Source organism: Salmo salar, chromosome 13, assembly GCF_965601325.2.
Source record: "Salmo salar chromosome 13, fSalSal1, whole genome shotgun sequence".
Taxonomy (NCBI): Eukaryota; Metazoa; Chordata; class Actinopteri; order Salmoniformes; family Salmonidae; genus Salmo; species Salmo salar.
The window spans coordinates 14,166,830-14,189,000 of NC_138303.1; the positions used below are offsets into that span (position 1 = coordinate 14,166,830).

Here is a 22,171-nt window from a genome sequence, read left to right on the forward strand (position 1 = left end):
AATGAATATCTCATATATAAAATCATCACTATAATCAATCAAACAGAGTCAATATGGTACTGTCATTATTTTTTGGGTTTGGCACCAGATTGATACACACTCGAGCAGATTGGCCTCAACAAAGAGTTAATACAATCCACTAACAAAGAGTTAATGCAATCTACTGTTGATTTGTCATCAACCATCACCATCTGAACCAGTAGTGGGTCCACTAAGTCCCAGACGCCTCATGCTCCAGTCTCACAGAATAACATAGCTCACATGGACTACACCCATGAACCCTTTGTTTTCCACACCGAACACCTTGTTAATGGGTTGTAATTTACTGTCATAATGAACTGTAATAATACCGGAGACAATAGGATTTGTACCACCAGTGACTGTTTACAGCTAGCTCATGGGTTACGTTTGGGAAAACCTAACTTGTGGTGCTACTTCTTAGGACAAACCATATCTAGTCTCCATTAAAAAAAAAGGTGTGTGTCACAGAGCATAAGACGTAGAAAAGAGGTTAGACTAGGAGAAGCACAACGCAACACTTTATTGTTCATAGATGCTCAAGTTAAAAACAAAAAAGAAATCAAATTGAAGATCACAAATTAAAACACACACAGAAATGTCCTATTAAATAGCGAATGCTCTCTGTTTCAAAGGCGACAGCAAACGTCTATTCTCGGTGGTAAAATAAGGAATAGGCGAGTGAAGAGAAGAAAGTACAGTCTAGACTACAAAGCACAGGGCTACAGAGATCAGTCGAAATGGCCCTTCACTTTCACTAACGGGGAGAAGGATATGAGGAACTCTTTCAATAGAACCAAAGTTATTACTGTAAATAAAAGGATAAATCAATCATAGTAAACAAACAGCGAAAAAAAACTAAAGCAATCAATTATGTTCATTTAAAAATTGCATTTATATATATATATATATATATATAGATATATTATTTAGCAAAAACGCTATGGTTTTGTTAAAAAAATAAAAATAAAACATACTGAAAATACCAGTCACCAAAGCAACATCTAGCGAACCAATGTAGAACATACACAGCTAGCTTGTACACAGAAAGAAAAGATTTGAGGAGTACATCTATAGCAACTTCTCTCCAAACAGATCTAAAAGACTGTACAAATATACACTAGCTATTCCTGCAACGAGAAATGTTGGATTCTCTAGTTTCTCTTAAAAGCTAGTAAATCGTAATAACTCAAGTTTTTGCCACAGTGAAACTCGTCGCCCAAATGGACAAGAATAAGTACTAATCTGAATTTTCTAGTAAAGTAAATAGAAGGCAAATCATTTCAGGGTTCTCTTAACCCCTGGAGGTAAAGTATAAACTTTGTTCACAAATCTTACATCACTCATAGCTACTTTAGGACTGAGCAGCTTTAATTGGCCTTTGACATGACTTGTTTAAACATCATTGGATGGCTTGTGGAAGTGAAAAGGAAAGAGGCTCTCCTTCTCACCTCTTCTCCTTCATGACACCATTGACCATTTCTAGCTCTGAACTTCTGGTGAGGCAGAGTTGTTGGCATGGATCATATGTAACGTCTCTGTGTGCGTCATTTGTTTGTGTCAATTGGTCAGACCTGATGCTTGCCGAGTTGGACCCTAGTTTTTCCACTTCCCGATTGACCCAGTTTGGCAACAGCTTCCTTCCCTTTAGCCTGCCTTTCCAGCAGCGTTGAGCCATATCCATTCTCTACATGACCCTCGTCTTCCTCCTCCTCCTCCATATCCTCTAGGTCTGGGCTGGAGAGGGCCCCTGTCCCTACCATCTCTCCCTCTCTCCCAGCAGCAAGCCTATCATTACCCATGGAATTCACTTCTACTGCTCCCGTTTCATCATCCTCCTTCTCCTCTTCCTCCTCCATATCCTCTAGGTCTGGGCTGGAGTGGGCCCCTGTCCCTACCATCTCTCCCTCTCTCCCAGCAGCCAGCCTGTCATTACCCATGGAATTCACTTCTACTGCTCCCGTTTCATCATCATCCTCCTCCTCCTCCTCCTCCTCCTCACCATCATCCATTTCATCCTCATCGCTATCTGAGTCAATAGCGATGGGTTCTGAGAGATACTGAGGCCCCCTCTGTTTTAAGGTGCTTCCGATTGTCTTGTTTTGGTCGCTCTTGGCCCCACAGTTGGGCTGGGTTGTGGCCCTGGCCTCACTGCCAGACCCTTTTGAAATACCCCGCTGGAGAGTAGCAGCACCGTTAGCCACAGCCCTCTCCTCCATGCGCTGAATGGCCTGCTCAGACCGCCCGATGCATGTCCTAGACGTCCGCCTCTCCACTGTCTCTCCACTGTCTCCTTTGCCCTCAAACAAGCACTCAGAGTCAAAGGTCAGTTCGTGGCTGAGCTGGCTGATGTCCTGCATGTTGAAGCCCAGCAGCACCTCAGCCTTCTGGGTCTCACAGTCCCGCGTGCATTTCCTCCTGCGGTTGGTGAAGTGGCTGGAGATATCAGACTTCCACAACCACAGACTTGCGGCTAGTTTTTCCACCTCCCTACGCGTTGGGTAGGGCTCGCGGTTGAAGTACTGCGATAGGAAGGCTTTCCGCGCCTCGTACGACTCATCCTCGTGACCTTTGGGGTCAAGGACCAGGTTGACAGGGTCGTCTGGATTCTCTACAAAAGCTGCGGGGCTCTCTGGCTCTCCAGGCGGCAACTTACGCCGCTTTGGGTCGTTTGGGTCACAGTTTTCGAAGCCGGCCCGTTTGAGGCTAGTGCCCTGGGCCTGGGAGACCCTGGGGGAGGGCGCAGGCCTGCTGTCCTGCCCGTTCTGGGACTTGCCCACACCACGGCAGTGCACGAGGTGCAGTGTGATGGTGGAGGCTGTCATGTTGCTCGTGTACACACCCAAGCAGTGGATACATTTGTAGGTGAGTTTTTTCTCAACCGGGTGCACGGTTTGGATAACCTGATGCCTCTCTCTCAGATGGTGTGCCAGTGCATCAGAGATGGGGCCCTTGAGGATGGAGAAGCACAGCGGGCACAGAGTCTTGCCCACGTCTTTCTTGTACGGCACGGCCGCCTGAGGTGCACTCTTGGCAGGCGAGCCGTCTTCTGAATCAGAGGGCATCTTTGGGGGTTGGCTGGGCACGGTCCTCTTGCCCATCTGTGTGGATGACGAGGCACTCTGGGCATGGAGGGCCACGGACTCCTGTGGTGCGTCTCTCATGTTGTAGGTGGTGACAATCAGCTGGACGTTCTTGGGGTTGCCCTGCTGCAGAGTGAGGTCGAAAGTCAGAGGGGAATCGGTGCGCGGCCCCACCGTCTCGTCCGGGTGGGACTGTCGCATGTGCGCCACCATCTTCTCCACGTCGTTGAAGGTGGCGCGGCAGTGCGGGCAGGACAGGCCGTGGATCAGCATGTGGTTGAGGAGAGTGTCACTGGGCAGGTAGCGGTTGCAGTACAGACACTTGCTGGTGAAGTTGTGGATCTTCATGATGTAGTTGGCTACTGCAGGGACCTTCTCCGCCTTGTGCTCCTTCTCAAAGTGCGAGCTGTACACATTCTCAGGGAAGAGCTCGTTGCAGATGGTGCAGATTTTCCACTTCTGTGTGTACGACGTGCCCAGGACAGAGCTACCCCCCTTCCCCTTGGCCGTGACCGAGGCCACCGTGGCGGCAGCCGCCTGGACCCGGGAGTTGAGCGTAGACGAGGAGGAACTCACCACTATGGGGCTCCGCAAACCACCAGTGAGGTTCTGTTTGGCTGCTTGAGAATGCTGGGGCACAGACACCTTTGCGTTGCCAGGCAGAGTGATTCTCACCTGCTGCCCACCTATAGAGAAGGATTGGGTAGTCCCACTTTTTAACCCAAAAGCCCCCTGCTTCAGGTGAACCCCAGACAGGAGTCCTGTTGAGCTCAGGCCTGACTTTGGGATGACGATCCTGCTGAGGTTCTGGGTAGAAACGGAGCGGACTCCCCCCACTGTGGTGGTCACTAGCTGACCTTTAGGTCCTACCCCGATGACAGTCTTCTCCCCCGTCTTCGGGGATACCACGATGACAGGTTTGGCGCGAGGTACCACCACGTTTGTGTGACCAATCATGGCGGTCACCTGGTAACCGATTCGCTCGTGGTCCTCAATAACATGCTGCACCAGTGCCTCATAGGTGCGTGGCAAAAAGAGGCAGCGCTTGCAGTGGATGGTGTTGCTGTTGGCGTTAGCATTGGTATTAGTATTGCTGCTGCGGTCTGTGTTCCCTGTGCCCGTGGTGGTACCTGCTGCGGCACCGTTGGGCGTGGTCTTTTCCTCAAGCTTAACCAGGTAGGGCTTGGCCACATGCTGAAAGTGTTCTCGGTAGATATGCTTGCGCACCACGTTGTAAAGCGGGTCCCTGTAGGTACACTTCTTGCAGTAGTACACCGCCTGCTCGATGCTCTCTCCAGGCCTCTTGCCCAGCTGCATGCTGTCCTTCAGCCCACCCACCGCCCCCTGCATGCCCCCGGGGCCCTGGCGAACCACATTGTTGGGCATGTGGAACAGCTTGATGTGCGTCTCCAGAGTCTTCTTGTTCCCATTGTAGGTGCAGTAGGGGCAGTTGAGCAGGATGCGACTCTCAAAGTCCTCACTGTGGACGTTGCGGAAGTGGCTCTTGTACGCTGAGAAAAATTTGGAGGAAAAGGGGCAGCCGGAACAGCAGAAAGGCTTTGATCTGTAGTCCTGGGAGACACAGGGGGGATAGAGACAGTGGTCAGTCGTGTGATGACATTTACTCTATGTAAATAAAATGTTATTTATTCAAAATAAACAGACAATAACCCAGTTAAAAGCTTTTAAGAGACAAATGAGCAACAACGCTAAAATAAAAGGTGTTCCAGTGTGCCCTCCCCCCCAGGCAGGCAGTGAGCCCTCCCCCCCAGGCAGGCAGTGAGCCCTCCCCCCAGGCAGGCAGTGAGCCCTCCCCCCAGGCAGGCAGTGAGCCCTCCCCCCAGGCAGGCAGTGAGCCCTCCCCCCAGGCAGGCAGTGAGCCCTCCCCCCCCAGGCAGGCAGTGAGCCCTCCCCCCCCAGGCAGGCAGTGAGCCCTCCCCCCAGGCAGGCAGTGAGCCCTCCCCCCAGGCAGGCAGTGAGCCCTCCCCCCAGGCAGGCAGTGAGCCCTCCCCCCAGGCAGGCAGTGTGCCCTCCCCCCAGGCAGGCAGTGTGCCCTCCCCCCCCAGGCAGGCAGTGAGCCCTCCCCCCCAGGCAGGCAGTGAGCCACTCACCTGGGCTTTGGTCAGTGAAGGATCCCACACACATACATCATCCCAGGTGGTGTGCTTCATGTAGAACTCGTTATTATCGGGGACATAGTCTTTGTAGTCCTAAGGGGAGAGAAATACACGATTAATCACAATTCATATAGAATCAATACAAAACGTCAAGTCTGATAGAGATGATTTGCTAGGAGTCGACGACCTATTATAGTTGTGGACTGGGCTCATGTATTATAACGTCAAACAGACGTGAGAAATTTGAGGCCTCCTAAGTTGATGGCTGAAATGTTTCTAGACTGATTCATTACTTAGCTATTAATGAATGAGCTATTATCTCTTCAGTGTGATAAAGTGTATCAAGGGCATGCTCACACATGGATAGCAGAACAGATCAAACTATGTGCTGCTCACCTCAATGTGGTCTTTACAAAACTCCAGACCAATGTCTCCCAGAACCCGCTTGACATTTCTCCTGGCTTTCCGTAAGCTGCCCAGGTTGTTGACCGGGAGCTGGAACATTCTGCCCACCTGGAGAAGGGAGGGACACAGGTAGGTGGACAGTGGAGAGCAACGGGCGAGGTCAGGGGCGTATTCATTAGACGAAGACCGTAGTAAACAGTTGCTAAACGTTTTGCAACGGAAAACGTTTACTCCAAATGGAAAACGTTTCGCAATGAAAGCAAATTCAGTTAGGTCCCGCCCCTGTTACATTCTGTTTGCTTCCATTTAGTTCCTAGTGAATACACCCCAGGTCAACATTAGAGAGCAGCGTTCAGCAGACCCAAAACAAAAACCCTGGGTGATGGAAACACACTTCCCAAATAACACTAGAGCTAACATCCACTCCAGTGATTGTTACTCTACTGCTCCTATGGAAGAATGCCACAAGAATACCTGCTGCCTGTCAGTCACCTTTCCTCATAAATCCATCAGTGGTTTTCCTCAGCAGCATCACTCAATTCTATCCTTTATGACCTTACTACTACCACCACCTTTATGCGTCTGTCTGTCTGGGCTGTTTGGTTTGTTATATTCCAGTCAATGCTGGACAATGGTAACACTACAGAATTGATTCTCTATTCAGGTAAAAGGTCAGGACAAGATGCTTTAGCAACAAGCAGTACAAGGCCAAACACTCTTCATCCACCCACCCACCGATGCCATAGCTCTTGTTGTATATTACAGAAGATGGAACATTGCTGCTGAGCTGAATGTTGTCTGGCTGCCTGACTACCTTGCTGAGCAGAATATTGTCTGGCTGCCTGACTACCTTGCTGGCTGGGCTTACTCCTGCCGATGCTTTCTCCCATGGCTTATAGATGGCGCTAGAGGACAGCTCTGCCTCCATTATGTAAGGCCTCCATTGCTCTGCCTGCCCCCTTTTCTGCAGCCTCTCTGCAATCACGGAATGGCGCCTCCTATTGAGTCAGCAACGGAGCCCAACATCTACAATGTGTCAACAGGGGAGTAGGGGCCGGGTGGGTAGCTGGCAGAGAATAGCCACTCTCAACAGCTGATGAGAGGAAGATAGTAGTAGTCTATATTTTACCCATAAACCTTATGTCCTATCTCTAATATACAACGGAGCTCTGTCTGTCCTAAGAATCAATGATGACATTTGCTCTGGTCACCTCTGATCCTCCAAACTCACATTGCTTACCAAAAGCAAAAGTTGATTGTATCAGTCATATCCTGTCAGCAAAGGGTCATCTATGACCATAAACACCACAGAAAGAGAGTTGGCATTTAAGTAGAACACCTAGCCTAAATGGCCATAAGGTTCAATCGGGTTCACCACCAGTCTTCCTCCTGATTGCCCTCACACAGGGACCATGAGAACAGAGGGTTGAATCAATAGAGTATGCAACTAACCTCCAAGACAATGTTGACAACGTACATAATAAAAGCTGGAACATTGTATTACATAGCAATTGTGATAGTTGTGTGACGTGAATAAAAGGAGGCGAGACTACTTTTTCATATGACATCACGACAGTCAAAATCAAACCTGCGATGTGCGGATAATAACCCCGTGTCACCTAGTCTCTCTCTCAAGTTGCTGAATGAATCTGGTAACGTTACCAGACTTGATTATAAATCCCGGTTCACTTTTTTTTTTTTTATTATATTATATAATGTTAGAAAAATACGGTTACATTTGATAAGAGAAGGGACCTAATATAGGTGAAATGTGACTAGTAATAAACTAAGCGAGTAGAGGAGGTTATTCACGAGCTATCACCATCTCCCCCTTATCGATGTTGGTTATGGCTTTGATTGAAGTCAATGATTAATACTGTTTAATGTCTACATCTGGTTGACCAATGAAAGAGGATACAAATAGTTTCTAACACGATTACTACATGCATCATACCTCATGGTTTTACGCCACAATAACATCTGATCTGGTAATATGTTATTAACTAAACGTCAGATCGATAGCAGCTAGTAGCTTGCTAGCAGTAGCTGGTGTAGTAGTGAGCCACCACAAAGGGAAGTGTACGTAAAACACGGCGAACTAGCGCGCTAACGTTAGCTAGCAGCTGCCAACCCGAGCGTTAGAAAAGGTGCCCCGTACAACCTCTCTTCAGTTCGGTGCTGATTCTGAGCGCAACTCAGTGTCCCAAGTTTAGTGAGCCAAAAAGCGGTGTCATGTTCACCAACAACTTATGATATACGTTATCATATTTGTATTTAAACTTGATTGTACCGTTATTTAACTATATCGTAATAATCCACGTTGTTTCATTTGTTATCCTCAAGTATCTACCCATGTCATGTTAGAGTATATATATATATATATATTTTTTTCCTTCTTCCCCGACCGTAACTATGAACGAACAACGCATCATCATAACGTTACCGTAGCTAAACCCAGTTAGCTGTAACGTTAGCGGTGTATCCTAACTAGCTTGGTTATCTGAACAGCGGAGTATGACGTGTTTACCTGGTTTGAAATCCGGTGTTTGTTGTAGTAAATTATATCACTTCAGAGAAACCGGGAGACAATGCGCTAGACACTCTCGCGTCCACTCCTATTGCTCCGAATAAGCAACCGGGGCTAACCGCCTTGCCGTCTTCTCTCCAAGCGGTCACACCACACCGAGAGAGGGAGCTCGACTCCTCTCACTACTGTCCGACACAGACTATCCTTCTCGGCTACCGGGTATGAAGTGCCGTTGAAACTCATTTAGTTAGCTAGATAAACACCTAGAACGCCCATTGTAGGAACATATAGTGCGGCTAACATTGTAGTAAATATTACGAGGAACCCCCTCATCCAAAAATGTGTTAACTCTGTGACTGTTCACTGATAACGCACTCCCATCTCTTCCTATAGAGACAATACACCCCTAGCAGCCTGGAAACTGCCCTATCCAAAATGGCGCAATTGAAAGGGCGGAAGTGACATAGGTATTTGATTAGCATAAAAAAAAAACTCATTGTGAAATCGTGAGTCGAGCCTTATACAACTCAATTAGTGTGTTAATCAATTAGCTTTATATGCTCTTACCTTTCAAGACAGGCCTCAGCTGTTGTCCTAGGTCGTTCTTCAACGTCTGTCAGGTCGGTAGTCGGTAGTTTCTATGCCTGAGGGACAGGGGTAAACAAGCTCGAGCTGCATTTGCCAGATTTAACCAACAGCTGGCGCACTCTAGTTTAGCATGGCAATGAACGCATGCGTTATAGGACTACATCTGGCTTCCTTCATTGCAGAGGGTCGGATGTATACAGTGCCTCAGTACTCACAGTGCCTTTGCACTTGCCCAACGTCAGAGTGCTATGAGAACAGTAGGTGGCGCTGTTCTATGCTACGTTCCCATTACACTAAACTCACCGGGACTACTTTCCCGAGTCTGGGGCATTTCCCAAGCCTGAGTGCAAATTGTTCTCTGCCCATCTTGGCATGGGCCCCTGGGAGATTGGGATGGAGGGACCATATCATGTGAATACTGGATTTAAATTAATGGGTGATTAGTTATGGTCTCATCTTTTTTATGCTTAAGGATTATTTATTCCAAGGCAGCAAAGGCAAGGCCCATTGAAGGCCATGGTTGACTTCTCCCCATTGCACCATGTTCTGGGCATTACATTCCAAACTAATATTGTCCTCTCAATATTGAAACATGCAGGAGCCAAATCATCCTGCTATATTGTGTTTTATCTGCATTTTACATCAGATCACTGGGTAAAGAAAGAAAATACTTTCACACTCACCGTTGTTAGTGTAGGAAACCAGATTAACACAGTGCAGGTTAAACAATGCGACTAATTAGCACACTAACAATGTGTATTGTGTTTGTTGCTGCCTATGCACATTTTACAGTTTACATAGATTCCAATAAAGGAAAGAGCCATGCAGCAACCAATTCAAAATAATAGGAAATAAGGTAAACTATTTATTACCATTGATTTTGTTTTTATTACAACAATCAAAGGTCTCTCAGTTTAGGGTGAATACAAATTTTTGAAAAATGTGAAAATAAGTTCATCCATCTATAAGTATACATAAGGATCTTGTGACTGTATTCACCTGGAATTATGCTTCAAAACCTGTCTGTTTAGAGCACAGGAGGTTGGTGGCACCTTAACCAGGGAGGACGGGCTCGTGGTAATCTCTGGAGCGTAATAGGTGGAATGGTATTAAATACATCAGAACACATGGTTTGGATGCCATTCCATTTGCTCCGTTCCAGGCATTATTATAAGCCATCCTCCTCTCAGCAGCCTCCACTGGTTTGGAGATACATCTAGACTAGAGGGAGGGGAGATTAATTCTTCTAATTAATTACCATCTGTGCTTTTCTTGTCAATAATCAACGATTCATAAAAAAGGGCATAGTCTGTCATTTTGATGTTGGCTAATTACTGCACTAAACGCCCTGACTAAATGACAAAGAAACCATCATATAAGCAGTGCTGCTGAGTTCAAACCTAGAGCATCATAAATCATGTTGTCGCAAAGAGAGTAAGCAGTCCTTTCAGGAATGATACTATTTCATTTCCTCCCAGTTTTGACTCCCCATAAACACGATCCACAAACGAAATTGGAACCTGTTTGGAAGACGGAAAGAATATAGTTCAACCTATTGACATGACAAGCGTTCAAAATGGTACAACGACACAAAACACACAAAGGGTTGAAAGGCCTCACCTCTCCAATAGTGTAGTTCCCCTGTCTAGCACGGACAATCATCTCCATCTGAAAGACGTAGCCTTTGGACACACACCGCTCCACCAGACTCTCCAGTACTTCCTTCTTGTAGAGCCTGATGTCATCATGCATCAGAACAAACACAGCATGAGATAACACCCACTACGTTGCTGACGAATGAAAACCTCTCATCTCCAAAACAGAAACTTTTCAGGAAATTGAAAAAAAAAAAAGCCATATTTTCCCGTTAACAAACATATAATTACAAAACTTTAGAAGCTATTTTGAATACATTTTATTGGTCCTGTTTAGAGTACTGCTTTCAATACATGTAAAACATGTTTTATTCTTTGACATAAATGGAGTTACAAGGTTTTCATCTGACAATAGTTCACAGATAGAGGCTGATGTACCGGTATGCAGGTGTGATAACTGTACCTGCTGTTCTTCAAACTTATTTACATTTTGCCACTTACCTGAAGCTGCCAGTCAGGTCTGATGCCCCAGGTCTCAGCAACACCTGTGTGACATAGTTAGCTCCCCGACTGTAAGAGAGATAGGGAGGGAAGGACAGAAAGATATGAGGAAAATGGAATATTTAATTAAACTCTCATTAGAGTTTGGTGGTTGCACAAGCAGGAGAAATGACAGCCAACAATCGTAATGTAACAGAAGTGAGCGTGTGCCACTGCAGTTACCTGATGAGCTTCCTGCGCAGGTCCCAACCGTATACGCCACCATCTCCTCTGTACCGGGTGCCTGACACCAGATCATACCCGCCTTCTCTCTGTTTCCTTGGAGACAAACACATTCACATCAGCTATTTGGCAACTGACGATCATATGGTAGAGATGCAGCGGGCTAGTGAATGTGTGCAGCGGGCTAGTGAATGTGTGCAGCGGACTAGTGAATGTGTGCATTTCAGAAAAATACACGTTCACATTTTGGGATAAATTCAAATAGATTACTTACTCTATGAATTCTGGAATAAATTTAGGCTGCAAACAAAGAGAAACAGGATGTATTTTAGCATGCATGATTTCAAAAGTCATTCTGTCTATGAAGCATTCGTATACAAATAGGCCTATTCCATCAAGCAAGTTTTATAACACCACAAGTTACCCCCTGAATAGTAAAATGAACTAAATATAGTATTGGACTAAAACATATTGAATGTACAGGGTCCGTAGCCACTATCCCACCCTGTTTGTCTGCTATTGTATTGTCCCCGCCAGATATACAGGAGATCCACTCACATGATGGGAGAGGTCTGCGTCCATTATGAAAACATAGTTCCCTGTAGCATGTTTAATGCCATGGATGTAGGCAGTACCTGAAGGAAGAATCAGATGACATTAGCAGATGTGTGTGTAGTGTGTCTGAGATATTGTGCTAAAATACAGATGCAACACTGGTGTTCACTTTGATGAATGAGTATGTGACACTTGCCTAACCCTAGTTTCTTTGCTCTTGGTCGAAGGAGCTGGAGAAAAAAAAAACCCAGCAAGAATGTGTTATGTCAGCAGGTATGTGAATGTCAAATTACAACTACTAATATCTATTCCAATCACTTACTATCTTGTCCTCTCCGTATATCTTCTGCAGTTGTTCTGCCACCTCAAGTGTCCCATCCGGACTTCCATCATCAATTACAATAATCTCATAGTTATATCCACTGTAAATGACATGCAAACAGATGTTTCAACTCAGCACACAACAAATAAAATGCTAATCTGACAACTGTTCAAATTGAGTTAGTTAATTTACAAGAATTACTCTTTTAAAAAGGCACAACATGTAAAATGTGATTGCAGTTCTTGATGTCTATGGCGTACAATGTTGCATGTTTAAATAATTGACTGGACCACCCACAACTTCCTTTTGTTGTTATGAAGAGGTAAGGCATTTGTAATAAGCTCATTAAGGTATTTATAAGTCATGTTCTAAAGAAAAATAAAGAAAAAAAATCTGGGTTTATTTCATAAAATTATATTACAAATGACCGGCTGAAAATCTCAGCAGCAGATTGTTAAAGTAAGCCATTGGCTGTCCCCTAGCAAATCTGATTTTTATTGACAGCTCATCGCCGATTCTGGGCTACAGATCTTGTCATTCACTCTGGGCTACAGCTAGTGTAGCTAAAAAAACGACTACTAACCTTTCACCGAAGTATTTCACCAGTAGCCACACAATAAGAGGTAGATTCTCACGTTCATTGTAAGTTGGCAACAACACCGAATATTTATCACCATTTCCCCGGCTCTGATGTGAACCTTTTCGGCTTGCCATGTTGAAATGTTGATCCGGATGCGGGTGCTCTCAGAAATATCCACCCCTGCAACAAATTCTTAAAATAATGATTCCTAGCAATGTAGCTACCACTAGGTGGCGCTCTTGCAACAAAGAATACGTCTCTTGATTGGAGATATTGGATAATTCTGATCATACTCAACTGCCAATGTTATTCCCCAGTAACAGTAGCCTATTTAATAGTATTGTCTTGCAAAAACTACATAATATAATCATTATGTCATTGAAGTAAAAACTTGCCCACTGTTTGGGGATTAGGAAAGTTAGAACCAGTGCACTTTTATAGACATGTTTGTTTTACTCTTCATTGTCATCCTGCTGTAGAAACATTAAGACTATATCTGTGAAAGCCAGTCTCATGGTCAAATGCTGCGCATGCATACACAAACAGTGCATGAAAACAAAAAACATGGATCGTAATTAATAGACATACAAACATTTTCAGTGTGAAGTTGGGAACATACTTCAGTTAACTACTACAAATACTGTCTAACAAAATATCCACTTGCTTCCATTAAAATGTTGGCTTATACAATATGTTAGAAAGTTTGTTAACACACTTGGTTGACTTATTCAAATACTTACAAATGTACATTTAATCATTTTTTATGTAAGAGGAAACACTTGAAACATTTGTGTTTCATGAGAAGAGGAAGGGGTGAAGAGCAGGTCAACTTCCTTTTCCCCTTTATAGAGGAGCATGTGTCTCTGAGTCACCAAATACGCTCTATTGTGGTGCTTCGTCAGCCCCAGTCTGTCCATCAGGTTTAATGGCATAAGTGCTCTTGGCACTTTAAATGTTTTACTTAAAATGAAGGAGATGATAGGAGATGGACCCCAATGTCACAAGAAAATCCATCTTTCAAGTGTGCTCAAGGCTGATATATAGAAGATATGGGTCCTCTGTAAAATTAGATGCAGATGAAAGCATGAACAGATAAGAGACCGTAGCCTAGTGGTTAGAGCATTGGGCCAGTAACTGAAAGGTTGCTGGATCAAATCCCTGAGCTGACAAGGTACAAATATGTCTTCCTGCCCCTGAGCAAGGCCGTTAACCCACTATTCCCCAGGCACTGAAGATGTGGATGCTAATAATTAAGGAATTAGAGTTGAAGGCATTCAGTTGTACAGGTATCTAGGTATCCTGCTTTACCCAAACACATTTTTTAAATAGTAAAATCAATTGGATGTTGAAATGTTATGATCATAGCTTGTCACATGGTACCGGATATGGCTGTTATACCTGTTTGTGGTTGAGCACCTCTATGACAGCCACTGCTGGGGACCGATCTCTCCTGTCTGTCCGACAGCTCCTGCGATGCCTGGAGGTCCCGTCTGTCCGACAGCTCCTGCGATGCCTGGAGGTCCCGTCTGTTCGACAGCTCCTGCGATGCCTGGAGGTCCCGTCTGTTCGACAGCTCCTGCGATGCCTGGAGGTCCCGTCTGTCCGACAGCTCCTGCGATGCCTGGAGGTCTTGTCTGTCCGACAGCTCCTGCGATGCCTGGAGGTCCCGTCTGTCCGACAGCTCCTGCGATGCCTGGAGGTCCCGTCTGTCCGACAGCTCCTGCGATGCCTGGAGGTCCCGTCTGTCCGACAGCTCCTGCGATGCCTGGAGGTCCCGTCTGTCCGACAGCTCCTGCGATGCCTGGAGGTCCCGTCTGTCCGACAGCTCCTGCGATGCCTTTGCTTTTTGAGGTCAGTTCGGTTTTGGTTCGATTATTAAAAAATAATCAATGTTTTCGATTTGGTTTGGATAATTATTTTTGACATGAAGTGCACTATGGATTATGTGGGTTGAATGCTGTAACAACACAGAATAAAACAATTCATAAAAAAATCCATGATGGTAGTGACTTCCCATTACTGCTTATCACTTAGTAACCATCATTTATTCACATTACTTTACTTTAATAAAATATTTGTTTTATTCAATGACTTTCATTCCAAGTCATAATCTCATCTCTATAGAGCTGCTGCCTATGCTGTCTGACAAAATCACTATTTTAGTATTTCTTCAAAGTAAATAAGGCATACTTTTATGACTGCTGAATATCAACTATCAATCACTAAGATCATATATTTTCAGGTAGAGATACCTCCCACAGTAACTACTTTCTATCCCTTTCGCACGTTCTCTCTTCTCTCCGTCAACGAGGTCTCTGTGTCTGCTCCACACAGACTGGACAAGCTGGCGCTCAATGGATCATGGTCATTGTACACTGAACAAAAATATAAATGCAACATGTAAAGTAAAGTTGGTCCTATGTTTCATGACCTGAAATAAAAAATCCCATAAATTGTCCTTATGCACAAAAAACTTATTTCTCTCAAATTTTGTGCACAAATTTGTTTACTTCCCCGTTATTGAGCATTTCTCCTTTGCCAAGAGATTCCATCCACCTGACTGGTGTGGCATATCAAGAAGCTGATTAAACAGCATGATCATTACACAGGTGCACCTTGTGCTGGGGACAATAAAAGCCCACTCTAAAATGTGCAGTTTTGTCACACAGCACAATGCCACAGGTGTCTAAAGGTCTGAGGGAGCATACAATTGGCATGCTGACTGCAGGAATGTCCACCAGAGCTGTTGTCAGAGAATTAAATGTTAATTTATCTACCATAAGCTGCCTCCAACATTATTTTAAAGAATTTGCCAGTTCGTCCAACCGGCCTCACAACAGCAGACCACGTGTAACCACGCCAGCCCAGGACCTCCACATCTGGCTTCTTCACCTGCGGGATCATCTGAGACCAGCCACCCAGACAGCTGATGAAACTGAGGAGTATTTACTGTCTGTAATAAAGCCCTTTCGTAGGGGAAACTCATTCTGACTGGCTGGGCCTGGCTCCCCAGTGTGTGAGCCTGGCTCCCCAGTGGTTGGGCCTGTCCTCCTATACCTCCCAGGCCCACCCATGGCTGTGCCCCTGCCCATTCATGTGAAATCCATAAAATAGGGCCCTAATAAATTTATTTCAATTGACTGATTTCCTTTTATGAACTGTAACTCAGTAAGATCGTAGAAATTGTTGCATGTTGCGTTTATATTTCTGTTCAGTATACATAACTATGGGAAAGCTTATGCTGTGAATGTACGATGATACGTACTGTGCACCAGTTGCTCACAGGTGTAACGCCCTGGCCATAGAGAGGGTTTTTTTGTTCTTTATTTTGGTTAGGCCAGGGTGTTTCATTGGGTGGGCGTTCTATGTTCTTTTTCTAGGTTTTTTGTATTTCTTTGTTTTGGGCCGTGTGGCTCCCAATCAGGCACAGCTGTAGTTCGTTGTTGTTGATTGGGAGTCACACATAAGGAGCATGTTTTTCCTTTGGGTTTTGTGGGTAAGTGTTTCTGTTTAGTTTTGTACCTAGCAGAACTGTAGGTTGTCGGTCGTTTAAAGTGTTTCTATTAATTAAATATTGAATATGAACACTCACTCCGCTGCGTATTGGTCCACCTTTTCCGACGATGACTTCTCTGTTTCATCTGACGACGAAGACAGCCGTTACAACAGGCCTGTGTGACTAGCTGGAAGATTATTGCCATGGACTGAGACTCTCCCTAAAACACAGAGCATGTCTGTCAATCAATGGGTCAACAAGAGAGCTCTGGCCATCTGAAAGTCAGGTGTTACAGGGACTTGTAAGTTAAAACTCAAACTTCCCTTCTGTCCTCTCTCACCCTTATTCTCAGAAAGACCCTGTCAATCAAAAGGCAAACTACGATCAACCACTATCACTAGATGACGAGGTAGCACCGTGAACACCAAACTTCTGTGGTGGGCTGATTGTTGTTGCTCTGTTTATACCTCAGTACTTTAACCCCCCCCCCCCCCCCCCACCAGACCCTGGGTGTCCTGGCATACCCTGGAAGCCCTGAAACACAGATGGATGTACGGTATGTATGGATGGATGAGGGGGGAGGAGGAGGGGGGGAATAGAGAGAGATAACCAGAGATCATTCATTTTTACTCTAGGTCCACTCATCCCATGTTCCCCTCAACTCCCCTGGTGCTGTGAAAAACACCAGGAAAAGATAAAGGTTACGGTCAGAGGTCAGAGCCATTTCAGACTGATCCAAATACATTAGAGGAGTTACACAAACACAATACATGGTCTGCTGAACACTAGCCACTGTCAGTGACGGTACAGTTAGTTATGTACAGTCAATGATGGTACAGTTAGTTAGGTACAGTCAGTGACGGTACAGTTAGTTATATACAGTCAATGATGGTACAGTTAGTTATGTACAGTTAGTTAGGTACAGTCAGTGATGGTACAGTTAGTTAGGTACAGTCAGTGACGGTACAGTTAGTTATGTACAGTCAGTGACGCTACAGTTAGTTAGGTACAGTTAGTGACGGTACAGTTATGTACAGTCAGTGACGCTACAGTTAGTTAGGTACAGTCAGTGACGGTACAGTTAGTTAGGTACAGTCGGTGACGCTACAGTTAGTTAGTGACGGTACAGTTAGTTATGTACATATCGAGTCTTTTTCTCTCTCTGACTTTGTGGACGATGTCGTAGAACAGCCTTTGGACCTGTGGCAGGTCGAAGGTCAGCTCCTGAACCTCCCCTCTGCAATCCAGACTAGTACAGCAGCATCTTGCTCACAGCTGTAGTGGGACACAGAGACAGGAAGGTGGCAGGAGGAAACAAAGCGGTTAAATAATCATCATTTGTTTTTTTGGGGGGGAAGTGATCCACTGTGATGAGTCAACACGCCACAAGCACAATAAAAACTACCACTAGCACAACAACGAACACTATCACAATAAAAACTACCACAAGCACAACAACGAACACTATCACAATAAAAACTACCACTAGCACAACAACGAACACTATCACAATAAAAACTACTACTAGCACAACAACGAACACTATCACAATAAAAACTACTACTAGCACAACAACGAACACTATCACAATAAAAACTACCACAAGCACAACAACGAACACTATCACAATAAAAACTACCACAAGCACAACAACGAACACTATCACAATAAAAACTACCACTAGCACAACAACGAACACTATCACAATAAAAACTACCACTAGCACAACAACGAACACTATCACAATAAAAACTACCACTAGCACAACAACGAACACTATCACAATAAAAACTACCACTAGCACAACAACGAACACTATCACAATAAAAACTACCACTAGCACAACAACGAACACTATCACAATAAAAACTACCACTCAAAATGGCTGAACCCAACACCCTCCCTCTCCTCAGACTCGAGGTCCAGTGCCACGCCCATCTGGGCTGGAAGTTGTTGTCAGTGAGCTGCCAGAGAGCTACGGGTGTCCTGCAGCAGACAGAACACTATACTGATGGTGTGCTCTGGGGAGAGGCCTGCTGGGTGGATGAACCTGTGGACAGGAGGGACAATATAGGACCGCTAAGTAAGAGGATGTACGTGTGTGTGTGTGTTTGCCTGTGTGTGAATGTCTCACCCTGTGCTCTGGGCCAGTTGGACGTCTCTGTACACAGTATAGGTGGGTAGAGTATTGAAGATAAAAAGGTTGGTTGCAAGACCCTCCATAGATGAATGAGCCCTCTGGGTCAGACCAAAGGCCTCCATATCAAAGCCTGGTGCAGAAACACACACACCGACAGACACACACACACACACAATATATGACAGAAGCTCTTTACTTGACAGACAGACAGACAGTTTAAGTATACTAGTGCATGTGTGATCTGACATCCCAGGTGATAGTGAATGACTATAACTGTGAATGATTATTACAGTGTAAGACAGCCTCACTGGTCTTGTCCTGTGCCGATTTGCTCCCTCCCTCTCGGTTATGATAGTCTGCAGTGACCAGGATGCTGTAGCGTGCGTCAGGTAGCAGAGTCTGCAGTGACCAGGATGCTGTAGCGTGTGTCAGGTAGCAGAGTCTGCAGTGACCAGGATGCTGTAGCGTGTGTCAGGTAGCAGAGTCTGCAGTGACTAGGATGCTGTAGCGTGTGTCAGGTAGCAGAGTCTGCAGTGACCAGGATGCTGTAGCGTGTGTCAGGTAGCAGAGTCTGCAGTGACCAGGATACTGTAACGTGTGTCAGGTAGCAGAGTCTGCAGTGACCAGGATGCTGTAGCGTGTGTCAGGTAGCAGAGTCTGCAGTGACCAGGATGCTGTAGCGTGTGTCAGGTAGCAGAGTCTGCAGTGACCAGGATGCTGTAGCGTGTGTCAGGTAGCAGAGTCTGCAGTGACCAGGATGCTGTAGCGTGTGTCAGGTAGCAGAGTCTGCAGTGACCAGGATGCTGTAGCGTGTGTCAGGTAGCAGAGTCTGCAGTGACCAGGATGCTGTAGCGTGCGTCAGGTAGCAGAGTCTGCAGTGACCAGGATGCTGTAGCGTGCGTCAGGTAGCAGAGTCTGCAGTGACCAGGATGCTGTAGCGTGCGTCAGGTAGCAGAGTCTGCAGTGACCAGGATGCTGTAGCGTGCGTCAGGTAGCAGAGTCTGCAGTGACCAGGATGCTGTAGCGTGCGTCAGGTAGCAGAGTCTGCAGTGACCAGGATGCTGTAGCGTGCGTCAGGTAGCAGAGTCTGCAGTGACCAGGATGCTGTAGCGTGCGTCAGGTAGCAGAGTCTGCAGTGACCAGGATGCTGTAGCGTGCGTCAGGTAGCAGAGTCTGCAGTGACCAGGATGCTGTAGCGTGCGTCAGGTAGCAGAGTCTGCAGTGACCAGGATGCTGTAGCGTGCGTCAGGTAGCAGAGTCTGCAGTGACCAGGATGCTGTAGCGTGCGTCAGGTAGCAGAGTCTGCAGTGACCAGGATACTGTAACGTGTGTCAGGTAGCAGAGTCTGCAGTGACCAGGATGCTGTAGCGTGTGTCAGGTAGCAGAGTCTGCAGTGACCAGGATGCTGTAGCGTGTGTCAGGTAGCAGAGTCTGCAGTGACCAGGATGCTGTAGCGTGTGTCAGGTAGCAGAGTCTGCAGTGACCAGGATGCTGTAGCGTGTGTCAGGTAGCAGAGTCTGCAGTGACCAGGATGCTGTAGCGTGTGTCAGGTAGCAGAGTCTGCAGTGACCAGGATGCTGTAGCGTGCGTCAGGTAGCAGAGTCTGCAGTGACCAGGATGCTGTAGCGTGCGTCAGGTAGCAGAGTCTGCAGTGACCAGGATGCTGTAGCGTGCGTCAGGTAGCAGAGTCTGCAGTGACCAGGATGCTGTAGCGTGCGTCAGGTAGCAGAGTCTGCAGTGACCAGGATGCTGTAGCGTGCGTCAGGTAGCAGAGTCTGCAGTGACCAGGATGCTGTAGCGTGCGTCAGGTAGCAGAGTCTGCAGTGACCAGGATGCTGTAGCGTGCGTCAGGTAGCAGAGTCTGCAGTGACCAGGATGCTGTAGCGTGCGTCAGGTAGCAGAGTCTGCAGTGACCAGGATGCTGTAGCGTGCGTCAGGTAGCAGAGTCTGCAGTGACCAGGATGCTGTAGCGTGCGTCAGGTAGCAGAGTCTGCAGTGACCAGGATGCTGTAGCGTGCGTCAGGTAGCAGAGTCTGCAGTACCGTCCGTCTCTCACTGCCTGGAACTGACCCCAGCAGAGGTCATAACCACTGTAACAACCTGACCCATTCTCGTGTGTGTGTGTGTGTGTGTGTGTGTGTGTGTGTGTGTGTGTGTGTGTGTGTGTGTGTCACTTACAGTACTCTAGTTAACTGTATTACAATGTACATAATATTCCATAATAACTAGCGGGAAGATTGTATATGAGGTAGTGGGTCTGTGAGGAGAGCCCAGCTAGCAGCACACTGGAGACCCATTCACAACCACCTGAACATGGTTCAGCTCACAGCCAAACCAGCTAATACATGTTTAAACAACTGCGTTTTTTCCCCGGACTACATTCCTAAAGCTCCATAACTACAATAACCATTGTGCAAATGACAATGTGCTCTTTCCCTCAGCACTGTCCAATACCACTCTGTACTGCAGGACGGGTCGGGCAGGTCCAGTCCAGCTCAGCAGCACCTCCCTGGGGCCCAGCTCAGAGAACTCCAGGTCTGTGGGGCCGGGGTAGGACCGCACAGGGTCCTCTGTTGGCCTCTGATTTCCTGATCAGAAATCAGGGAATGAGTGAGAGCTCAGCTTGGTGTAGTTCCTTACTCTCTGTAGGTAGCCTAGGGTGTTTCTTGTGCTTTCTGTTGTAAAATGAAGTGACGAACAGCCTGTCAGGTTATATGGGTTAAGTGTGTAAATGAATATAGGTCTAATGAAGAACCAAACTCACTTTTAGTGATGCTGTGCTCTTCTATCTTCCCACAGAGTAGGTGCACCAGTCAGTCCACCAGCTTGCTGAGCAGAGGGAAGTCATTCACATAGACGTTGAGCTCCAGAGGCTCAACTCTGCCTCGTCTGCGTTCTTCACACCTGAGAAACAGGCAGGGACAGGCCTCTCTACATACGGCAAGACATTTATGTACAGACACTTACAAATGACTGACAAACACATCCAAACATAAACAACATGTAAAAAACAAACAAACAAAGAGGATCTAGATCATTTAGAACCAAATGATGATCGGTGTAATATATTACGTATTGGATCACAAAAAAATGTACTACTTTTACATTACCCTGTAGTTTACCAATAACATGGTCTGACAGGGATGTGGACCCTGTAGTTTACCAATAACATGGTCTGACAGGGATGTGGACCCTGTAGTTTACCAATAACATGGTCTGACAGGGATGTGGACCCTGTAGTTTACCAATAACATGGTCTGACAGGGATGTGGACCCTGTAGTTTACCAATAACATGGTCTGACAGGGATGTGGACCCTGTAGTTTACCAATAACATGGTCTGACAGGGATGTGGACCCTGTAGTTTACCAATAACATGGTCTGACAGGGATGTGGACCCTGTAGTTTACCAATAACATGGTCTGACAGGGATGTGGACCCTGTAGTTTACCAATAACATGGTCTGACAGGGATGTGGACCCTGTAGTTTACTAATAACATGGTCTGACAGGGATGTGGACCCTGTAGTTTACCAATAACATGGTCTGACAGGGATGTGGACCCTGTAGTTTACCAATAACATGGTCTGACAGGGATGTGGACCCTGTAGTTTACCAATAACATGGTCTGACAGGGATGTGGACCCTGTAGTTTACCAATAACATGGTCTGACAGGGATGTGGACCCTGTAGTTTACCAATAACATGGTCTGACAGGGATGTGGACCCTGTAGTTTACCAATAACATGGTCTGACAGGGATGTGGACCCTGTAGTTTACCAATAACATGGTCTGACAGGGATGTGGACATATTAGGTATTCATATCACAAAATTAATAAATGATCTCACAAAAATACATTTTACAGGTTTTCCCAATTGTTAAATCTGGCCCATGAGGCACAATGACCCAAACTTGTATCTCATTTAGCAGAACCAGACACCAAATCTGCAATACTACTGACACATGTTTTGCTTTACACAGATATTGAAATTCTATCACAAACATTTGACAAAACACAACAC

The 22,171-nt window shown here is 46.0% G+C and overlaps 2 protein-coding genes and 1 pseudogene across 3 annotated transcripts; all 3 read right to left on the reverse strand.

Moving 5' to 3' along the window:
• Positions 1-517: 517 nt before the first annotated feature.
• Positions 518-9,397, reverse strand: LOC106566452 (activity-dependent neuroprotector homeobox protein). 2 transcript variants are annotated; one of them, XM_014134507.3, is made up of 4 exons: positions 8,718-9,397; positions 5,615-5,731; positions 5,213-5,311; positions 518-4,673 (listed from the first exon to the last, which is right to left on the reverse strand). In XM_014134507.3, exons 2-4 carry the CDS (start codon positions 5,720-5,722, stop codon positions 1,587-1,589), a joined length of 3,294 nt encoding a protein of 1,097 aa, XP_013989982.3. In that variant the 5' UTR covers positions 5,723-5,731; positions 8,718-9,397; the 3' UTR covers positions 518-1,586. The 2 variants fall into 2 exon arrangements, with proteins under 2 accessions (XP_013989982.3, XP_013989981.3); XM_014134506.3 differs by lacking the exon at positions 8,718-9,397 and adding an exon at positions 8,151-8,599.
• Positions 9,398-9,573: 176 nt separating this feature from the next.
• On the reverse strand, positions 9,574-12,684 carry LOC106566454 (dolichol-phosphate mannosyltransferase subunit 1). The gene is made up of 9 exons (XM_014134508.3): positions 12,517-12,684; positions 11,934-12,033; positions 11,808-11,841; positions 11,615-11,691; positions 11,331-11,356; positions 11,057-11,152; positions 10,835-10,903; positions 10,359-10,473; positions 9,574-10,258 (listed from the first exon to the last, which is right to left on the reverse strand). The coding sequence occupies exons 1-9, from the start codon at positions 12,645-12,647 to the stop codon at positions 10,154-10,156; spliced, it is 753 nt and encodes a 250-aa protein (XP_013989983.1). The 5' UTR covers positions 12,648-12,684; the 3' UTR covers positions 9,574-10,153.
• A 1,198-nt stretch (positions 12,685-13,882) lies between these two features.
• Positions 13,883-22,171, reverse strand: part of LOC106566455 (solute carrier family 35 member H1-like) — a 48,459-nt pseudogene continuing 40,170 nt past the window's right edge.